Below are 22,819 nucleotides of genomic sequence, written 5' to 3'. Positions count from 1 at the left end.
GTGACATTTGTTCTTTTCACTTAAGGATATATCAAGGACGGGCCTCTGGGTTATAGATCTTGATCTAATCCATTCTCTTTAACACCAGCTCCATAGACTGGTTGTGCCATAATTTATTCAACTGTTGTTCTACTGATGGAAATTCAGTTGTCTCCAGTTGTGTTTTGTTTTGTTTGCCAGGATAAACACTATTAGTATAAAAATGTTGTAATACAGGACAGTGAAGCTGAAGGCCAGGATCTCAGTGTGACAACAAGAAGGCAGAGGACGGAATTGTTCAAAGGAATGTTTTGTTGGGAAAATGGATTGAAAATTTTGGAGCAAGAGCAGAGAATGAATAGTGCTGGCGTGTTACTGAAAGAGGGAGTTGAAGAAGAACAAGATTATAGAGGGATGGCACAGAAGCAAGAGGATAATGTTTGTTTCTAAAATGCCAGGCTTGGGGGACCTGGGGGGCTCATTGGTAGGCAATTGATTTTTGGTTTTGGGTCAGGTCATGATCTCACAGTCACAAGATCAAGCTCCTTGTTGGGCTCTGTGCTGAGCGTGGAGCCTGCTTGAGATTCTCTCTCTCCCTCTCTCTCTGCCCCTTCCCCGACACATGTACGCTCCCTCTCTCTCTCTCTCTCTAAAAAATAAAAAATAAAAAAAATAAAATGCCAGGCTTAAGATAGGCCTGCTGTCTGTGCCCACTGGGCAGCGAAAAATAAGGATCTAAGGCTTGGGGAAGACGTCACAGATAGAGACATTGATCATAGTTGATCATAGACAAAGTCATAGTTGAAGCTATGGGAGTAGGGGAGATCTGTTCCTAGGGCAGCCTTATTCTAGAGGAAGGAGGTAGCGTTCATGGCAGTTACCTGTGTTTAAGAGTCTGGCTAGGGAGACTGAGACGCTGTGATTCGAGAAGGAGGAGGAATGGTGAGTAAAGACCTTTAATGAGCTCTGCGTCTGAGACGTTCTTCAAACGGGGATTTCCTTGTGTATAAACCACCAAAAACAATGGTACAATTGGATAAGCCAATTTGGGCCCCTGCTTTGAACTTATGGACTAGGCCAAATGAAATCTCAGAGGGGCAGAGTTCAATTGTAGTTTGACAACTCTCAACAGGAGTTACAAGGTCATTTTTTAAGACTATATTCGGTTTATATAAACCAGGACTTAAAGGAGAGGATACGTCAGTGTCACAATCCTGTGTGAAGCAGAACATCCGCCCAGAGGTACCCGCGGAAGCAGCGAATAACAGGGAATCTCTAAAACGTTACAGTGAGCGCTGCTGCTGTCTCCACAATCTACATTAGCTTAAAGATGACCCTGTTGCCACCAGATCTTTTTATAAAGGATCTGTGAACTTTTAAACATACCCATTGATTGGAGGGGGCAATAAAGGCAATTACTGGCAATCCAAATGCATTATTTTGTCCCTTCTCATGGCTTTAAGAAATACCCATGTTTGGAAAAGCAACAGAGTCATCAGAACTGCTGATGTCATTGAGGAGTGACATCCCGGGGAGCCTGCCAAGTTTGACGCTGGATTCAACTTAATTCACACGCTGTGTTCTTAGTCATACCCTAGATACCAGAAGAATAAGAATCCAAAGAAGTAAAGATGACGACTCTCACCATAAAGTGCTTTGTCATCTTGTGGGGAAATAAGATATGTTCTCTGGGTATTCTGTGACCCCCACCACCACCAGGGTTGTGTTTGTTGCTGTTGAAGGAATTTGAAGTCCGAGTGCAGTCAGTCCATACCTGACTTCCCCCACCTGCAGGACCCATTTGTTAAGGAAGAGGCAGGTGTGTGCACAGTGGGGGCACTGGCAGGTTAGAGGAGGCAGCAGGTGGTGGACGAGCTGTTTTCCAGGTAATGTGATCGGAGTCGTATTTATAGGGTGGTCATTTTCAGGCGTGATGGACTCAGGCCATCATCTTGGGTTACTTGATTATAAATTGCAAAGAAGGAGGTCATAGCTGTGGAGTGTTGATGTAAACAAAGGCTGATGAATCCACAGTGGAAGGCTTGTTTGTAGGTTCGGTGTCACCTTGGATATCTCTAATGGCTTGCAATAGGGAACACTGCCAACAGGGGGTGGGAGAGTTGTCAAAGTATTCAGTCAGTACCTTACTGTGCCCGGCACCAGATCATCCAGAGGCACTGATGAGTCACGGGAACTAATTAGAGGAACACTGGAGGTGTTCCGGTAGGATTCTTAGGAAAGCAAGTTAGTGGTGGAGCTCATCTTCCCCCTGCCCACTGGGTGCCTAGTCCAGCTGTTTGCAGGAAGAATCAGGAAGAATCCGGGATTCTTTGCCTAAGGCCCTTAGGTGTATAGGAGTCACCCAAGCCTGGGCATCGGGAGGGCAAGACTGGAAGTTCCCAGCTGTGTCTGCTGCTTCCCAGTCCTTTGGCAGTGGAAACGCATTATTCTCAGGGTCTGCCTTAGGCTTTAGTTTTGGACAAGTTGTTGTGCCCTCCTCTGGTCTTGTCTGAACATGTAGGCCACACCCAAGCCCCTGACACGCTGGGACCTTTGCACTATCTCCATAATCCACAGCTGCACGGTTTCGAAAGAGACACCAAAATCCAGACGCAGCAAGGCATTCCCTTTTGCAGGTACTGAGGTCCCGAATGACAGTTTTCTCTTGGACACGTTCCCTTTTCTTTCCTCTTTTGTCTGTTCATTTTTATCTCTCCCTATAATATATAAATAATTGGCTTGTCCTATTTGCTGCCCACAGAGAAAATTAAACGTCTGAATTTTTCATAGCTATGGGAGAGTGTTTCCAGAGTGGGGAAGAAATGGACATTGGGCATTTCAGCTCCTGCTTTCGGTATAGTGGGAATTTATCACTCAGCTCAGTAATAGTCTCGGCCCAAACCAAGTAGTTGTGTGGGCAAGCAGTGGATACCTTTCCTAAATCACACTGCCAGGGATACCTTTGTTCATAACCGAGACAGCACATACCAGGGGCATCTTTCCATCAAAGACTGATTATCTCTGAACCTTAGACATACCACAAAAGTCACTGAGCCCCAGCCAATGGATTTTCCTTGTATGAGATATTGCGTCGCTCCCAAAAGGAGGGAGACAGAAGGGGAGGGAGGCAAGAGAGAACTCAGAGCCCAACAATAAATAGCTCTTTGTACCCGTCCCCTCCCCTCGCCCCGAGCCGCTGAGATCATGGAGTAAGTTCGCAGCATGCAGGGGAAGGCAGCGCTGCCCAGCAGCTCAGCAGGTGTGGACCAAAGGCGAACTTGTCTTTCCACAGTGTGTGGCTGTGACCTGGCACAAGGGGGCTTCTTCATAAAGAACGGGGAGTATCTCTGCACCCTGGACTACCAGAGGATGTACGGGACACGCTGCCACGGCTGTGCGGAGTTCGTGGAAGGAGAGGTGGTGACTGCCCTGGGCAAGACTTATCATCCCAGCTGCTTTGCCTGCACCATCTGCAAGTAAGTGGTGCCTTCCCCCGACAGACGAGTGCTGGGTTCTGCTCTTGGAGCCCGGGATGTACACCTTTGGTCTTGAGTTGCACTGTCTTGAAATATTCTTCTTCTGATGCGCCCTTAGATTTTTTTAAAAATGTTCCTATTGTTTTATCAGTCTGAGTCAAAAAGTAATTTAGTTGGGAAACTTTTTTTTTTTTAAGATTTTTTATTTATTTATTTGACAGGGAGAGACGCAGCGAGAGAGGGAACACAAGCAGGGGGAGTGGGAGAGGGAGAAGCAGGCTTTCTGCCAGGCAGGGAGCCCGATGTGGGACTCGATCCCAGGACCCTGGGATCCTGACCTGAGCCGAAGGCAGTAGCCCCTAAAAAACTTTTTTTTTCTTTTTTTTTTTTAAAGATTTTATTTATTTATTTGACAGAGAGAGACACAGCGAGAGAGGGAACACAAGCAGGGGGAGTGGGAGAGGGAGAAGCAGGTTCCCCGCTGAGCAGGGAGCCCGATGCGGGGCTCGATCCCAGGACCCCGGGATCATGACCTGAGCCGAAAGCAGACGCCCAACGACTGAGCCACCCAGGTGCCCCTAGTTGGGAAACTTTACACACGAGGTCCTCTACTAAATAATATGACTGATTTTATGTGGCTTGAAACCAAGTGTGAAAGCAGCTCTGGGTCTTGAAACAGTTTGAGCAATGAAAACCTTAGGAGGAAATGGCATAACTTCTTGGAAGGATAAAGCTTCTTTGGAAGTATACGTTCATATGTGTGTGTTTAAAAATAGTCTCGTTTAGGGGCACCTGGGTGGCTCAGTCATTAAGCATCTGCCTTCAGCTCAGGTCGTGATCCCAGGGTCCTGGGATCGAGCCCCGCATCGGACTCCCTGCTCGGCAGGAAGCCTGCTTCTCCCTCTCCCACTCCCCCTGCTTGTATTCCCTCTCTCGCTGTGTCTCTCTCTGTTAAATAAATAAATAAAATCTTAAAAAAAAAAAAAAAGTCTCGTTTACTCTGTAGCAGAGCTGGGCAAACTCTGCCCCATGGCCCAAATTAGCCCCAATACCTGTCTTTGTAAATAAAGTTTTATTGGGACACAGTCACACCCATTTGTTCACATATGGCTGCTTGTGGCTTCTTTTGAGCTACAGTGGCAGAGTTGAGCAGTCATGACAGACACCGTATGATCCGCAAAGTCTAAAAAAAAATACTTATAGTCTGAACTCTTGGGGGGAACAGTTGACCCACCTCTGCTCTCTAGGCTTCTATCCTCTAGCAAGGTTAAATCTTAACTGCACAAACCAGCTTGGTTAAAATGATCAGTCAGAGAGAAGAAGGGGAAAGTATGTGAAGTGTGAGTGGGGAAAGGTGGTGGTTTCATCGTTGCTGTGTTTCGCAGACTACACATTACAGAACTTAAGATGGCTTCGCTTGCCGTAACAAGGAGAGTCACCAACAAGGCTCAGCTACTTGACTGATCCACCCTAATCGGGCAGTCCCCTTGCTTTTGGTGTACTGTTGCTGGCTGTGTGCTCCATTTTGCTGTAGCTTTGTAAAAATGACAGTTCAGAGGAGGTGTTTTGCTTTGTTTTTCAGCATTTCGTATTTCTAGACCAGAGAGATGTGAACTCTAGAAAGGTAAACTTCATTTTATCTAATTAGCTGACAAGGTAATACTCACAGATGAACCATATAAGATTTAGATGGAGTATTCATGGTAAAATTATTGTAATAATATTTTATGGTTATTAGTCCATTTCTCAAATATATCTTTTTAAATCCTAATTTTAAAATGCTGGATTATTGAGCTGAAAATTTTTCTGTATTTAATCCAAAGTAAAGTTTCCTCTTGACCTCTCCCCTTGCAGGCTGTGGCCCATTGCCTGCTTAAAAGCCCTTGGCTGGCATTCGAGAGTCCCAAGTTCTAGTCCTGCTTCCTGGACTATGTGAATTAAGTTTTTCCACGGCAATTGCTTCATCCATAAGATAGGAGGCTGTGGACTAGATCCCAGTGATTCCCCAAACAAGGATGAGCAGTGGACTCCTCCCCTGGGGAAGGTCTCTTTACAAATGTCTGTTTCTAGCATTTTCCCCCAAACTCTCCTGCTGCTCTAGTAGTTTCTAGAGGGCTCCCAAGTATGGGGCTACTCAGCCAGGTTGGAAGGCCCTGGCTCAGATAAACTCTTAAGAGCCCTCCTGATTCTGGCTTTGAGAGATCATTGTTTTAAAGTCGGTGATGATGAATAAACGTCTATTAGTGATAGTCCTCTCTCCGGACGTTTGGGCCAGCGAAGAGGTACTCACTGTTGTTACTAGCATGCTACTGCTGCTGAAGATGATGATATTCTACCTGAAGTGGAGGCCTCCTTTATGGCTGACGAGCTGCATTCATGTCGAATCTACGTTAACCCTCTTAGCAATTCCGTGAAGTCAGCCAGGAATTAGTGTCCCTAATTATGAGTGACTCTGGGTCTCAGAGTTTAAGGGACTTTCCCCAGACTAACACTGCAAGGCTAAGATTTGAACTCAGGTTTCCTGACTCCAAATCCAGTTCTCTTGATTACACACATTCACACAAATGGCAGAAGGAAGTGAAGCCATGTGGGCAGAGGACACAGTGGGCTGAAGGGGGAAAGAACTGAAGAGGGTCATTTATAAAATCACACAAGCCGAAGTTCAAAAGACCTGGCCCCATGTTAAGAACTGGACTCTGGTTTATCCCCTAGTGGATCCAGGTGGGATTCACGTCTAAACATACAAACTTGGCTCAGAGGCAAGAGAGGAGGCTAGCATGCATTGCAGGGTCTACACCTGAGAGTTAGGGCCTCCTTAAATGCTGGGCCCCAGGTGCCTCACTGGCCTCAACCTAGTCCTGGCCCCGATCAGAGGCAAAAAGCTCGTGCTTGTGCTTCTGGCCCCCTAATTCCTGATGTCGCCTCACAGAGCAGACTGGGGCCTCATTCAGGTTTCATGGAGGAAGCAATAGGCCCACTGGCATCCACCAGAGCGTGATTTTTTATTGTTAAAGATAGAGAAGTCCTGTATTGGTGGATGCCACCTGCACCTGCCTGGGGTCCAGTCTCCTGAGCTGGTCAGTCCAGGCAGGTCACTTAACCTCTCTGGGCCTTATCTGAACAATGGAAAGTAACACAGCACCAGCACCCTGAGAGGAGAAGAGAGGGTCTCAGCTCAGCATTTGTAAAAGGAGGGGGCGGGGGAGAGTAAGAGCCTGTAACTCTCCTTGAGGACCAGCACAAAGCACATCTGTGGAGTTGTTTTTTTTTTTTTTTTTTTAAAGATTTTATTTATTTGACAGAGAGAGACACAGCGAGAGAGGGAACACAAGCAGGGGGAGTGGGAGAGGGAGAAGCAGGCTTCCCGCTGAGCAGGGAGCCCGATGCGGGGCTCGATCCCAGGACCCTGGGATCATGACCTGAGCCGAAGGCAGACGCTTAATGACTGAGCCACCCAGGCACCCCTGTGGAGTTGTTTTAAGTCCAAATTTACTACCTATGTGTGTGTTATGGTTAATTACCAACCGTTAGGCAGCGGAAGGGCCACTTAAAGGAGGGTTAGCAGCTGTGAAAGTAAAACTCCTGTCAAAGAGCCAGTGTTTGTTCTCAAGTAATTGCTTCTGACTCAGATGTGTGGGGATGTTTTGCTTGTGAGTTTTTCATTTCCTAACAGACAGAATCACACATTTGAAAGCTCATGTTAATGAAGAGTATTGGCAAATTGCCAATTACAAGTAAGCAGACATGGAAATTGTCCTATGTGTCTTTGTTAATGACTTTTCTTTTTGAAAAACTACCAGGAACTGGCCAGAGAAGAAACGAGTAACACACATGCAGAGGCAATATTTTTGCAAACTGTTGTTGACGAATGACGCAAAAGGAAATGATCTCTCTGAAAAGAAGCTAATAGTTTTGTGTTTTGTTTTGTTTTGTTTTAAGTTTTTAGAAGCTAATCGTTTTTAAATAGGTATTTACAGCACTGTTGTATTTCTCCACCAGGGATTGGGTCTCCAGCCCTGAAACACCCCGTTCACCCACTCAGATGTCCAGAACAAAGTCTCATTAGGTGCACAAATACCACGCAGGTCTAGGGAAGTGAAGGAGTTAATGCTTGACCTGTAACCAGTTCTCCTGGGGAGGGGCCTTAAGCTTGAATAGGAATTTATGGCATTTAAAATATTTCTTCTTGAAGGGTTTTCCATTTGGAAAATGGAAAATTTTCCTCTGTGTACCTGGCTAAGTGACTTGTTGGAACAATCCCTCCACTAATGAGTAGAGGTCAATCATTCCATTTTACTGTCTGGTTGCTGGTAGAAGCAGTGCGTTCTCCCTTCTCAAAATGAGGCATGTTTATTTGTTTGGACTATATCCAGCTGGCTGGCTTGGTTAATAAGACTGCATTTCAGACATTCTGGCTAGTGCTCCTCAAAGAAATGGATTGGCACCCGGGGGCAGCGAGCAGAAGGAGTAAGGAAAAGAAATTAAATTGCTGGAATAACCTTGAGGGCAATGTCTTTCTGTCTCCAGGCGCCCGTTTCCACCCGGAGACCGAGTCACGTTCAATGGGAGAGACTGCCTTTGCCAACTGTGCTCACAGCCGATGTCGTCCAGCCCTAAAGAAGCCTCCTGCTCCAGCAGTAAGTGCCCCAGCCACCCGTTGACATGAGTTCCTCGTAGCTCAAAAGTCGCTTAGGCAAGTGCCTTCCTTCCTGTGAAGCTGTTAGCTAATGCTGAGCATAGTCGCATCTAAGGCGTTTGCGATTGTAAAGCCTGAAGCCTTCACTAAAACCCGTGCAGTGAGAAGCATCTCCCTGCTGTCAAAAAGGCGTAAATAGGATTGGACATCAAACTGTGCATTTTGAGAGTAAATGAAGGAAAAAGAATGATAAAACTTTCTGTGAGAAATGCCCATTCCCTCATCATGGTGGTTGAGATGTGCAGACATTTGGTGGTGAAGGGATTGATAGCTCTGTGTATTAAAAAAGCTGTCCCCACTGTGCCTAGGGCAAGTGCGGTGATTTATACTTACCCTTAATTCTTTATATCTGTTATCCTTCAATATTTATTCACTTGGAGGGTTTCTTTTTTTTTTTTTTTTTTTTTAAAGATTTTATTTATTTATTTGAGAGAGCGAGAATGAGAGAGAGTACATGAGAGGGGGGAGGGTCAGAGAGAGAAGCAGGCTCCTCGCCGAGCAGGGAGCCCGATGTGGGACTCGATCCCGGGACTCCAGGATCATGACCTGAGCTGAAGGCAGTCGCTTAACCAACTGAGCCACCCAGGCGCCCACTTGGAGGGTTTCTGACACTTATTTATTGAACAGATAGTTGGCTGAGCACCTACAATGTGTGACGTTGTTCCTACTGGAGATCCAGGCGTGAACAAAAACTCAGCATCCCCAGGAAGCTTACTTTCTAGCAGGAACAGGCAGACCATAAATGCAGACACCAAAATATCTAATATTTAAATTAAAGTAGGAAGAAAATGCAGGGTAAAGGGACTGCATTTATAGGGGGCAATCAAGGGAGACCTCTCTCAAAAGGTGACACTTAAGGAGAATCTGAGGTGTGGGAACAAGATCTATATATGCCAGGGGATTTGTCATTCTTTATGGGGAGGTCTTGTGTGACCTGTAGGAATCCAGAGAAAACTAACTTGCTCCCAAACCTTCCCCCTGCTAACTTCCCTCATAGTGTCAGCTGCACTGTTTCTCCTAGTAAATAACATTGGGTAAGTCAGTTACCTTTTAAGTGAGATGTATTCTGATCTCTGGCACCAAACAATGACACTCCGTTTCCGCCCTGGGGGCATTAGGAAGTAGACCAGAGGTTTGCCTTGGTTTCTGTGGATTTTGCCAATCTTTGGGAGATCTGCAACAAATTCCATTAAGCTCCTCCAGTCTCTCAGTACATAAGAATGAAATAAGCCACTTCTGCTCTGGAGGAATTCTGTGCAAGCCATCACAGTGATTCCAAATCTTTTTGTTAAAGAAGAAGAATCCTTATACCTTTGTTCAAAAAGAATGTTCTGACCATAGCATTTGCATAGAAATTGGATTTGACCTTTGGGAGGAAAGAATAAAATAGATGTATTAGTGCCTCTTATTCAACACGACCAGATCCTTAGCATGTGAATTTATATGCCCTGCTGATAAATGCTAGCAGCCTGAACAGGGCAAGAGCTACAACATAAGGCCCAGTCCTAGACCCCTAGGAGGGTTTCAAGTGCTTCACCCTTCTTACCTACCCTGCCCCAAGCAGGTCACTTGGGAGGTGAGCTGGGGTGGGAATAGTCACCCCACTGTGTGGGAGGGCCTACTTCGAAAGTACATTACCAAAAACTTTGGAGGAGTTTTTCAATCTAGTTAAGAAAAAGAGGATTTTGTGAATCCCAGGAAAGAAAGATAGCTGCTAATAGGGGATCATGTCCAGAGGCCTATAATAGAAATGGCTATGTCCTCAAATTCTGTAGAGTCCTTTAGTCTTTTTTTTTTTTTTTAAGATTTTATTTATTTGACAGAGAGAGACACAGTGAGAGAGGGAACACAAGCAGTGGGAGAGGGAGAAGCAGGCTCCCCGCCGAGCAGGGAGCCCGATGCGGGGCTCGATTCCAGGAACCTGGGATCATGACCTGAGCTGAAGGCAGATGCTTAACGACTGAGCCACCCAGGCACCCCCCGCCGCTTTGTTTTTTTAAGTAAACTTAAAGTTTACTTAAAAGTTAAAAGTTACTTAAGTTCCTCCCCCTCCCAACGTGGGGCTTGAACTCACGACCCTGAGATCAAGAGTCACATGCTCTGCCGACAGAGCCAGCCCAGCACGCCATAACTTTCTTGATAGGTGAGGAATTTAGGGCCCACGGGCATACTCAAGGTCACAGAAGCTGTCCGTTAATAAGGCAGGATTACAGGCAAGTCTTTGGAGTCCTGGTTTTGGGCTCTCTTTTGTTTCATCTCATACTCTTCATTGTTTGATTTAAGAAACAGCAGTGGATCTTTTTAAAGGCTTCCTGTCCTGCCACGCATGCAATTTGGGAATGGGTTTTCTCCTCACAGCGTTACCGAAATGATTATTCCAATTTTTATTAAACGTGTTTTTGCTTTTACTGTATTTTCCATTTTATATGACATACATGTTATGTACATAAGGAAAAAATAAAAATTGTAAGTGTAAAAATGTATCCTACCCAAATTCATGATACCTTTAATGCTATATGTAATAACAATTGCATGTGCGCACACTGTTGGACCAAATCCTATTTTCTCCTTTGCTTTCAATGGATGAAATCTCTTTTCTATGCAATTGTTTTGGTCAGGACAGTTTTATTTTCAACAAGTACTTGTCTGTTTAGATCAGTACTCAACTAACATTTATGGGGCATGTGGGCTGTTAAAAAGGAGCTCTTATATATGACGCACACATGCAAAATGCCCAAGCTGGGCAGGCACACAAATACTAGAGCAAGGGAATTCTCAGCAAGTTGCTGAAATTCACTGGAGCATAATTAGAAAACACTTGGTTGTTATTTGTAATTCTGTGAGAATTGCCCTATACATGAAAACTATCCTGATGTGACTTTAATTCTTATTTTAAAAATGTCTGAAACTTGGCAAATTGCCCTAAATCAAAACGAAAAATGAAATGCCTCTTTGATACCGTTCACAGAGTCGGTGAAACGAATCAGAGAGTCAAGGTCCTCTTTCTCCTTTGGAATGTTCTTTCAAAAAACAAATTTGCTCTTAACTGCAATTTTATTTCACATTCGGTGGCTGGTTTCCCATCTTCACTGCCTAGAGGTGAAAGACAGTGTGAGAGGAAGAGAAGTGAAGGGTGGTCAACAGATCTAAATCAGTGCTGGGGTGAGAATTCGCACAAAACAGTGTTTGCTTGAGCTTCCTGGATGGAGGTGCGGTTTCTACTATAGCTGATCGGGGGCTACCCCGTCTGGACTGGTCTGGCTTAAAGAGGACTCCCAGGGACATGCCTGTGGTGTCACGGTCCTTCCTTCCACCATACAATCATTCCTTTAACCTTTATATGTAGTCTTCTTTATCAAGCACTCATATAGTGCTCACTGTGGGTCAGGTCCTATATAACTGGTCCACGAATTTTAACTCGTTTAATTCACAGAGCCACCCACTAGCTTGGTACTAAAACTATCTCCTCACAGAAGAAGAAACAAAGGGCCATAGAGGTTAATTTGCCCAAGATTACACAGACGGTAAGCAGTGGAGCTGAGTTACGGACCCAGGCTGTCTGGCTCCAGGTGCCATCCTGATGTCCCTGATGTGTGTTTCACAAGGTGGGCGTCACTCTCTGCGGAGCCTCAAGCGATGGCCTGCCTTGTCCGCACATTAACCCGAGTGTCCAGCCTCCAAGGGCTGTGCCCTTTCTACACACCACAGCTGCCTTCCCTTTGTCGCCAGGTTTGATGAATGGAAACCATGAGGAAGTTATTCCTAGAAACTACTTCCATTAAAGATGATCGCCCCTGAATTAGTTAAAACTCTGGCTGCATCTGTGGCTGATGCAATTTGAATTCAATAATTAATAAACCTTCTATAACATGGAAATCATAGTAAAAATTACCTCAAAGGGTTGTGATGAACATTAATTAAACTGCTTTTACTATTAAAAAAAATCAATTGCCTGTGTCCAGCTGATCCATACCTTAAAGATAAAAATTGACGCCCAGGCGGTGCCTGGGTGGCTCAGTCAGTTAAGCGTCTGCCTTCGGCTCAGGTCATGATCCCAGGAGGATCGAGCCCCGCATCGGGCTCCCGGCTCAGCGGGAAGTCTGCTTCTCCCTCTCCCACTCCCCCTGCTTGTGTTCTCTCTCTCGCTGTGTCTCTCTCTGTCAAATAAATAAATAAAATCTTAAAAAAAAAAATTTGACACCCAGAAAACGTTAAGTCCAGCCAGGTTACGGGCACTCCTCTAAAGCTCGGTTCTTCTCCAGTCTTTGCCAGCAGTTGAACTGGATTCCCATGGGATAAGGAGCCGTGCGAGGGGGGAAATATGTGTGTGGCAACCTCGAGCGTAGGGAATCAGGGTTTGGATTGTCGTTTCCCGCACGGCTCCTTTCTGTTTCAGGCACCTGAGCAGGAGTGGGCTGCTGTCTACAATTACCCTTCCCATTTCAAAGGGTGTCTGACTGGTGTCTGATTGTGTGTGGGTTTGGTGGATTGACGTGATGACCACCCACACACAAATACATCCAAACCCATCTTCCTCCCGCCTCCCCTTCTGCACAGCATTGTCATTATTCCAACTGCAATTGGAACTCCTACAGGTATCAGGGCAAGTGCTCGACTTGGCCTGAATTTAAATCATTTCAGATAAAGAGTCATGTGCATGCTTTCAAAGGGGAGGAAGAACTCTTCTATTATTTTATGTTCCCTTTTATAGTTGCAAGATAATTTTTATCTTATCTTTATATTCCCTCCCCAAAAATCATCTGCAGGTTGAGTGGGATTTGTCTGCTGAGACACCTAACAGTGGGTGGGGTGGTGATGATCTGACGCTGGTGTCTGAGTGCCCTGGTCAGGCTCCTCTGCCACTTGCTGGCATTCTCTTTACCTTTCCAGCCTCCATTGCCTTATCTGTAAAATGGGATGGTAATCATTACCTTTTAGGATTAAATGAGCACATATATAGAAATGCTGTATACTTATAAAAAAGATAACTTCCTGTTCAGCAATTAATTTTTGAGTGTTTGTGGGAGACCATCACTGCTTCCTGTGCCTCTTCTTTTTTCACTCTGCTGTTCATGATAGTTGTCTTTATCTGCTCCTTTGATATTTTCCACCAGTATAAAAACCAATGAAGGCAGAACACATCCACACATTATAGCCCTGGATTGTTGGACTTTGACTCATGGGGATGGGTTTTATGGCAGGGTTTCCAACACCAGATCTGCTCCTCCTTGTTTGGACACTTTCTTCCTGTGGGAGAGGATGTATGGGTTTCAGACAGGCTGTGGCTGGTTCTGATCCCAGTTCCACCATGCACAGGCTGTATGGCCTCGAGAACTCAATCTCTGCCTCCATTTCTTTGCCTACAAAATGGGAAACAATAATAGTTCGTTTTTCAATGGGCTGTTGGCGGGGATTTGTATGAGTAATGTGTTTGAAAGATTCGTGACGTCTAATAAGCTCATCTGTGCATTAACCATTACTCTTTATGGAAGTTACAAGACTAGAACTTGAGCTTAGAGATATTTAGAGCCAGAAAGGAACAAAAGAAGGCATAGCATGATGGTTAAAAAGATGGCCTCTAGGGGCGCCTGGGTGGCTCAGTCGGTTAAGCGTCTGCCTTCAGCTCAGGTCGTGATCTCAGCGTCCTGGGATCAAGTCCTGCATCAGACTCCCTGCTCAGCAGGAAGCTTGCTTCTTCCTCTCCCGCTCTCCTGCTTGTGCCCTCTCTCTCTCTCTCTCTCTCTGTCAAATAAATAAAATCTTAAAAAAAGAAGATGGCCTCTACATGTCAGAAAGCCTGGGTCAGAATCCTAATCCTCCCTCTTCCTAGCCAGGGAGCCTCGGGCAAGTTATTTGATGTTTTAGAATCTTACTGCCCTCATCTAAAAATTGGAAAATAACTACTTCCAAGGGTTGTAATGAGAGGTGAATGAGATACTGCAAGAGAGGACAGTCTAAATGTGGAGAGGGTTCTTGGAAAAGTGGTACAGGGGAAACATGAATAAACCAAAGGCCTTGTTGTTCAGTGTCCTGAGACATGAACCTGGAAAGGTAGAGTGACAGGGCCAGGGCTCGGGAGGCCTTGAGGAGTTTGACAACGTGGAGCTCCCCAGGATAGCTTTTAATCTGGAGGATGACCAGATGAAAGCCATGTTCTAGAAAGATTAAGGTGGTAATGGTAGTAGTGCTATGCAAAATCAGTGATTTGGGATCAGGGATCAGGGTTGGGGAGATCACTGATTGTGGGCAGAGGTAATAGCAGAGAGAAAAGATGAAGAATGTGAATGTCCAAGAAAGACTATAGGATGTCATTCTTTCATTCATTCCACAAACATTTCTTTGAGTACCAACGATGTTTCAGCCACCAGCCAAATTCTTTATAGTTAACATAATATATTATTGTAAGACAGTTGTCACAACTGAGAAACCAACATTGGTACGTAACCTATTGCGTTTTAGTTGTGTGGGTGTGTGTCCACCTCTACCATCAAGATAATGACCTCATTAATATAAGGACCCTATTTTCTCTCTCTTTCACAAGGTCTAGCACAGAAAGCCCTACATCAGCATTCTGGAAATGGAATCAAAGCCATCTCTTTCTCTAAGTGGGCTAATAACCATCTTCTCTTTTTAGTGGGTCTAGGTGTTCACTGTAAAATAATACAAATATTACAGAAAAGTTCAAAGAAGGAGGTGAAAATCACCTGAGGTCTCATCACCAAGATAGCATCTCTATGAACATTTTGGTGAACATTCTTCTGGATTTTGCTAAGTGCTATAGATATGTACATAAATTCTTCCCATAGCATTCTGTTCACTTATCTTCTTTTCAAAAATCATTTATTGTTTTGAGTGTCACACAAAAGACTGAAAGCCTTGAATTTGCTTAGGCCCCTTGGCAACAGGGCCATGCACCCGGTGTCTTGCCAGAGCTGTGCTCTGCATTTCTATTAAGGCAATGATTACCCTGTACTTGTGCTAGTTCTTTGCATGTTTCTCTCTCCCAAAAAATATATATATAGAGTCCTTGTTATTAAGTAGCTATGATGTTATTAAGTAGCTATGTTATTAAGTAGCTATTAATTCACTCGCTAAACGAACATTCCTGTACTTGCTCATAGCTACTTAATAACAAGGACTGTATATATATTTTTGGTCCTCATAAATCTCACCGTGCACGTAGCAAGTACAGGAATGTTCGTTTAGCGAGTGAATTAATGCCATCCCTGGAGGGCCTTTGAGGGACTAAATCTCAGCCCCCAGGTCCAGAATGTTGAGTTCCGACTACTGTTTGAATGAGTGAGTGAAGAAGAAGAATGCAGATGGCTGTTGTGGTTTTGTGAAATCATACAGGCACAGCTCAGGTGCACGGGCGGTAAGGGGGGTTGGCATGTTTAAAATCACCTTTATTTTCTTATTTACCATATTTCTCCCTTATTTAATAAGAGGGGAAGCAGTTATTGCTTCAGGTAAATTTGTTGATGACAGTATCACAGATTGGTGTTTTGTTTCAAAGATTTTATTTATTTATTTGAAAGAGTGAGAGAGAGAGAGTGCGGGAGCGAGCACAAGCAGGGGGAGCAGCAAGCAGCGGGAGAGGGAGAAGCAGACTCCCAGCTGAGCAGGGAGCCCAGTGCAGGACTCGATCCCAGGACCCTGGGATCATGACCTAGGCCAAAGGCAGACACTTAACCAAACTGAGCCACCCAGGCGCCCCATGTTTTGTTTTGTTTTAAGTAGAAGTGCCAATGAAGGTATTTCCCCAACTTGAAGTGTGAGGTTGGAGGGAGGGCTCACCGCTCTGGGCATCTCAGGTGCGAGCCCCTGGCCTGGAGGGGTAGGGCTCTAACCTGGTGTGTCAGTTCCAATACTGTGGTCCAGGCTGTGGAGTAGGGTGTTGAGAGAGTTTGGAATATATATAATAGCCAGAGGGTCATTGCAGAGCAACATTTATATGCAGATTTTTTTCACACTGAAATCCATAACAATTATGAGTCAGACATAAAGATCCCAGAGTGACACATTTTTTCACTTCACCAGAGACTCGATCGATCGTCTCGGTTGTAGGAAAGGAACAAAAGTTTCTGCTTTAATAGGGAATGGGTGTGATTTATGGGGAAGAAAGTACAAGTGAATACAAAAAGTGCCTTAGCGAATGGAAAGTTAATGACATTTTGTTATTTGCTTTGTTTCACTAGACATGCCTCTTACATAATAAGACCCACACCTTCTAACAACATAGCGGTAAAACTAGGATTTTGATGATTGGACCAGCATTCTTCAGTTGAATTTTAGTTTTTCAGTAGCAGTAAAAATCTAACTATGTATATCAAGAGTTGTATGGCCCTATAGATTGTCCCAGAAGGATATTTGAGAAACTGCTATTACTTGTAGTACTTGTCTCCAGCAGGGAGGGAGAGAAGGAAATTATTTTTACTATATGAAAAAAAATTTAACTATATATATGAATTGCCTATTTAAAACAAAAGTAGATTACAAATAAAATAATGTGGGGCGCCTGGGTGGCTCAGTCTGTTAAGCATCTGCCTTTGTTTGGCTCAGCTCAAGATCCCAGGGTCCTAGGATTGAGCCCCAGTCTGGCTCCCTGCTCAGGAGAGGAGTCTGCTTCTCCCTCTCCCACTCCCCCTGCTTGTGCTCTCTCTCTCTCTCTCTGTCAAATAAATAAATAAAATCTTTTTAAAAAAATAAATAAAATAATGCTAATTTTACAAAATAAAATGAAAGGCCTGTTCCAGACTAAAGTCTCGGTGCACTTTGCCCTTTCTGTGACCTTCAGTGTGTGCATATTAAGTGTTTGGTCACATGATGAAAGTCCTGAACGGACTTTCTACCCCTTCTCTTCTTCCCGTCTCTGGAAGGGAGTTAATGAGCTGATGTTTGCTAATGAGTATAGAACCTGAGAAACTGACGTTGAGCTCAAGTGTGATTTCCCCTTTGGCAAGAGCTCATATGTGCTGAGTGACCATAGCCGGTTAAAGATTTATCATACAACTCTTCACCAGGTTAAAGTTTACTACTAAATTAGGGAAACAAGAACGTTAACCCTTCTTGGTACATTTTTTCGTTGAAGTGTAGTTCACATAACAAAACGAACCATTTTAATGTGAACATTCTAGTACATTCACCAGGTTGTAGAACCACAAACTCTATCTAGTTCCAAAACATTCTCATCCCCCCAAAAGAAAACCCCATGCCCATAAAGCAGCTACTCCCTATTCCCTCCTCCCAGTCCCTGGCAACTACCAATCTGCTTCCATTTCTGCATTATTTACGGATTCTGAATATTTCATATAAATGGGATACATAAGGAGCCCATTGTGTCTGTCTTCTCCCACTTAGCATGTTTTCAAGGTTCACACAGGTTGTAGCATGTATCAGTACTCCATTCCTTTTTATGGCTGACTAATATTCCATTATGTGGATAAAACATAATTTGTTTATCCATTCATCTGAATGAAACTTTAGGTCATATTCATCTTCTGGCTGTTATGAATAGTGCTCATGTGCATATGCATGGACAAGTGTTGGTTTGAGCCCCTGTTTTTAATTCATTTGGTCCTGGTACAATTTTAAGAGGGGTTTCCCAAGGGCTATCCCAAATCTCAAAAGCAGGGACTACCAACTTTCTGAATCTCCCCCAGAAACCGTTGGGCTGGTGTCCACTAATGTTCACAGTGTGGCAGGCTGTGGCATGAGCGCCATTGGATGGCCCCAGGTAGCCTTCATTTGGAGCACCTGCCTGCTCCCTTTCCTACTCTTCCTTCCTTCCGCTTTTCTACCTGTTTTCCTCCTCCATTGGTGGCCATAACTTGAGCAGAGGACTACTTAGTCCTGCTGGTAGAAGTCTGACCCCCAGTTTTCTTCACCTTGTCCAGCAGAGTATCCGCAGTGCTGAGGACTCAGGTTTTGAACTTTGACACGTTAGTTCTGTCTTCCTGCACAAATACGTGTAACAGTTGCCCTTTTGAGGGATGGCTCAGGGATTAAGCAATGTTTACGAGGCATATCTGGATTATACACTGTAAGGAGAAAGAAGAACTGCTCCAAGCCCACAGAGACGTGTGGGTGGAGCCGTGTCCTAGGTGCATAGTCATTCACTCTACCTGTGGGAGGCCCCATGGCAAGGATGCCCAGGCCACTGAGGCTATGGCCTGACTCCTCACTCATGCAGGCTGGGAATCAGTCTCCTTGAGGCTTCCATGTGGCCACAGCCTTTTCCAAGAGCATCCCATGATTGGGCAGTATTTGGCTTTGTTTCCATGACTCCCAGCTTCTTCTTGCTGTCCTGGTGGCATTTTCAGTCAAAAGAGAATCCTACTTTTGATCTCTGGTGAATCTCTGTGATGTGTGCATCATCAGAAATGATGCTGAGCAACCATGTGAAGCAAATTCAGACTGACAGTTGCAGGGGAGGGGCCCAAAAAGTAGCCTTTGGGCCTGTCCTCCACCGGCTGGGGTTCTGAAATTGTTAGTTGGGAATTTGGCAGTTGTGATTGTACTTATTAGGGTGGTGGTTTATTCCATGAATGTAGCCTGCCTCCATTTTTCAGTTATGGTTCTAGAAACATGCACATGAACATGCCTGCGCACGCGCGCACACACACACAAGTTCTCCTTGATAGGACCTTAAACCTGAAAATGAGAGCAGATGACAAAATAGTGCTAATGTTTTATGCTAATATTTTTTATTTCCCATCAAATAATCTCATCACATCTCCAGGAAATACAAGCATGTTATAATTTTTATTTATGATTTATTTGAGAGAGAAAGAGCAGGGGAATGAGCCGAGGGAAAGGGACAAGCAGACTCCATGCTGAGCACGGAACCCAGTGCAGGGCTTGATCCCATGACCCTGAGATCATGACCTGAGCTGAAATCAAGAGTCAGACACTCAACCGACTGAGCCACCCAGGCACCCCAGCGTGTTAGAATTTTTATTTGTAGTTTATTTGTAGTTCAGAGAGTAGAAGAATTCAGTATTCAAAGTGCTGCCCAGAAAGAGTTCAGGAGATTCTTATGCAAGGCAGTGGACACTGTCTTTAAGCAGATGTTAATGTTCCCAACTTTTATCAGTTTTCAATATCCTTTCCAAAGTACACGTTCTTCTGTTCCATAATGCATAGTCTTAAGTATCTGGCATCCTCACTGCATATAAGGCCCCCATATCATTCACCCTTTTGCAAGCAGGTCATGGGAGACTCAGTGAGAAATAAGTCCTGTTGGAATCAATATCAAGTCCAGTGCTGGGTGCTGTGGCATGTTTATGGGCCATTCAAAGCCATCATCCAAAGGCAACTGGCAGAGATTCTCAGACTCTCCATTCTAATGCTCTCAGGGTGCAGGTCTGGGTTGGTACCAAGTCCATGACAGACTGTCTTCTATTTCTTTGATGTTTATCATCCTGCCTAACATTAGCCATGACATTCCTGCATAGTGATTTCATAGTCAGTTAATGCACAGGAAAGGCAAACAATCTGGCTCCTGGTCATGAATATGGGAAAAACACACAATACTAGTTGAAGGAGAGGACTTCTTGACCTTGAGAATTCATAATAACTCCTAACAGAATTCTGTGAGTACTGGTTTAGGGATTAGAATTGGAAGTTTCAAATGTGTAAATGGTGTATATTTATAAAAATTATGACCAATGTAACTGAAAATCTGCAAGTATATACGATACACAGTTTAAAAGAAGGAAAGAGGGCGCCTGGGTGGCTCAGTCGGTTAAGCGGCTGCCTTCGGCTCAGGTCATGATCCCAGAGTCCTGGGATCGAGTCCCACATCGGGCTCCCTGCTCTGCGGGGAGCCTGCTTCTCCCTCTCCCTCTGCCTACTTGTGTTCTCTCTCTGTCTGTCAAATAAATAAATAAAATCTAAAAAAAATAAAAATAAAAATAAAAGAAGGAAAGATAGGATTTGGAAGACTTGGCAAAAGGCTTGCTGCTAGGCCTGCCTTCCACTTTCCTGATGAAGGCTGATAATCTGTTGCTATTATGGCCCACGAAAACTTGTTTGTTGCACAGTATTGTTTTCCAAAGATAACAAGGACCTTCATTTAAAAATAGCAGGTCCAAGTCTGCTCTGGCTTGTGATGTTTCCATAGTGGCCATCAAGACAGCAAAGGAAGCAGCTGACCTAAGCAGGGACGTGAACTATTATGGAAAAGTCTGGTTCAAGGTTACATATTTAAGCAGCACATAACCTTTGAAAAGAATTCATTTTTAGTGTTTTGAGATATGAAGTACTTATAGCATTGAGACCCCCTTTTGCCATAGAATGGCAAGTACACTGTACCTGCATGAACACCCCCCCCCCCCCTTCCCCCCCCCTGCCAATATTTATCTTGTGACTTCATATTGCTTTTTGGCTGATGGCAGACTAGAATTTCAGAACAGAAAGTGCTTTTTAAAACTTTCTTTCTTTCTTTCTTTCTTTCTTTCTTTCTTTCTTTCTTTCTTTCTTTCTTTCTTTCACAGAGAGAGAATAATTAGGGGGAGCAGCAGAGGGAGAGGGAGAAGCAGGCCCCCTGCTGAGCAAGGAGCCCAATGTAGGGCTCGATCCCAGGACCCTGGGATCATGACCTGAGCAGAAGGGAGACGCTTAACCGACTGAGCCACCCAGGGGCCCCTTTAAAATGAATTCTTGAGAAGTGCTTAGCCCAACACATTTGCAGTTTCACATTGTGTTTTGGTCCTTCTCTATCCTTTCGGATGGTGACCCCACCCCGTGCTATTTGCCATGACATGCTAAAAAAGAACTTGGTGACTTTGTTTTAAATTAAAAAACTGGACTGTGGACTTTATGAAGGTCTGATTTGGAACCTGACCACACTGAACAGCACAGATGATGAAAGGAAGTTTACATTCAACCATATCCTCTTGTTAGGTCGATATTCCTATCACTACTAAATGTGATGTGGCCTTTCTGGTCAAGGAAAGGCTTTCAAATACCCAAATCCTTTATATCTTAAAGACCTTAAAACTCTAGGCCAACTCTTATTAAAAAATTAATAATAACATAAGGAGAGTGTAGATTTTTTTTTTTTTTTTTAATCTATGGGTTGCAAACTGAAGGGCCTACAGAAAAGGCCAGGCTAGTTCCCTGAGTGCGCAGGTCAGTTCCAAAGTGACAACAGGTAGCAGTTGACATTTAGACTCTGTGGAGGGATGGGAACCCTAGCAAACTGGAACTATCAGTCCTGTATAAAGTGGGCAACCACCCTGGGCCTCCAAACTGTTATTCCCATGAAGGAATCCACGTGTCCGAGGCTGAGCTGACATGCGTTGAAGGCTTGTGTCCAAGGCAGCTTGTTAACCTGAAAGAATCAGCTTACTCGGGGTGCCTGGGTGGCTCAGTTGGTTAAGCGACTGCCTTCGGCTCAGGTCATGATCCCAGGGTCCTGGGATCGAGTCCCGCATCCTTCTCCCTCTCCCACTCCCCCTGCTTGTGTTCCCTCTCTCGCTGTGTCTCTCTCTGTCAAATAAATAAATAAAATCTTTAAAAAAAAAAAAAAAGAAGAATCAGCTTACTCTGCTCTTGTGTCCGTTCTTTCCCTCTCATTTGGATAGAACAGCTATTCTCCTGCATTCTACCTTCACCATTTTATCCCACAGATAATGAGAAATCCATGTCCTGTAAGAAGAGTTGAATGCCAAGATCTGACATCATTAAATTCAGGATCTCAAGTGAACCAAACTCTGGAACTTAAATTTGGTTTTGGTTTTGATTTGTTTTTTTCCTTGAAGCTCTTTAGATTGAGTCCCGGTCAGGGATAAAGTGCCTGTAGTTAACGGTCTATTAAAAGGATGCCACTTGAATATTTTATAGGGTCTCCAAAGTCTTACTCTACTTTCTAATAATAACAATCTAAATATGAAATGATTTTGCTTCTGTTTATTTTTCATCCCCGTGCATAGCCATGACCTTGTACGCTAATCTCCAGTGATGACAAATAGAGTTTCTGTTTCATTATTATTTTTAAAAAAGGGTTCCAGGGAAAGCTGAAATTTTCTGGAGCTTATAAGGGCAGCAGTTTGAATACTGAAACTTGATTTCTTTTTATTCTTAATTTTTAAAATTTTTTTCAGGGGTGCCTGGGTGGCTCAGTCATTAAGCGTCTGCCTTCGGCTCAGGTCATGATCTCAGGGTCCTGGGATCGAGCCCCACATCGGGCTCCCTGCTCTGCGGGAAGCCTGCCTCTCCCTCTCCCACTCCCCCTGCTTGTGTTCCCTCTCTCACTGTGTCTCTCTCTGTCAAATAAATAAAATCTTAAAAAAAAAAAAATTTTTTTTTTTTCAGCAAAGTAAGGAAATACTCAGAACTGACTCAAAATCCCTGGGGACATTTTATAACATCCCAGGACATCAGCAAGCATCAATTACAGGAGGAAAGTCTCTCTCTGGTCCCCTTTACAATTTACATGACAATGATTTATTATTATTAATAAATATTTATTATTTATTTTCACAACAGTTCTCTACTTTCACAGTCTCTCTACCCCAGTGAACGCCTTGTGCTCCGGTGCCATCTTTTGCTCATGGATAGCACAAGGGATGATAATCAGGAAGACAGACCTGCGAGTGGAGGTTTAGGTTCAGAGAAGCCCTGTAAGCTGTAGCGGCCCGAGTCCATGTGCCCTTGAGAACAG

General features: G+C 44.2%; 1 protein-coding gene across 3 annotated transcripts in view; it reads left to right on the top strand.

Moving 5' to 3' along the window:
- ABLIM1 (actin binding LIM protein 1) overlaps positions 1-22,819 on the top strand; it is a 219,815-nt gene that overhangs the window by 85,865 nt on the left and 111,131 nt on the right. For all 3 annotated transcript variants that reach the window (XM_044916163.1, XM_021700173.2, XM_021700172.2), the window contains exons 3-4: positions 3,272-3,455; positions 7,983-8,092. In XM_044916163.1, coding sequence (XP_044772098.1) covers positions 3,272-3,455; positions 7,983-8,092 — 294 coding nt within the window. The remainder of the gene's footprint in view (positions 1-3,271; positions 3,456-7,982; positions 8,093-22,819) is intronic.

This window comes from Neomonachus schauinslandi, chromosome 6 (genome assembly GCF_002201575.2).
Source record: "Neomonachus schauinslandi chromosome 6, ASM220157v2, whole genome shotgun sequence".
Classification (NCBI taxonomy): domain Eukaryota; kingdom Metazoa; phylum Chordata; class Mammalia; order Carnivora; family Phocidae; genus Neomonachus; species Neomonachus schauinslandi.
The sequence above is the reverse complement of the archived record's forward strand: the minus strand, read 5'-3'. Positions and strand labels throughout refer to the sequence as shown.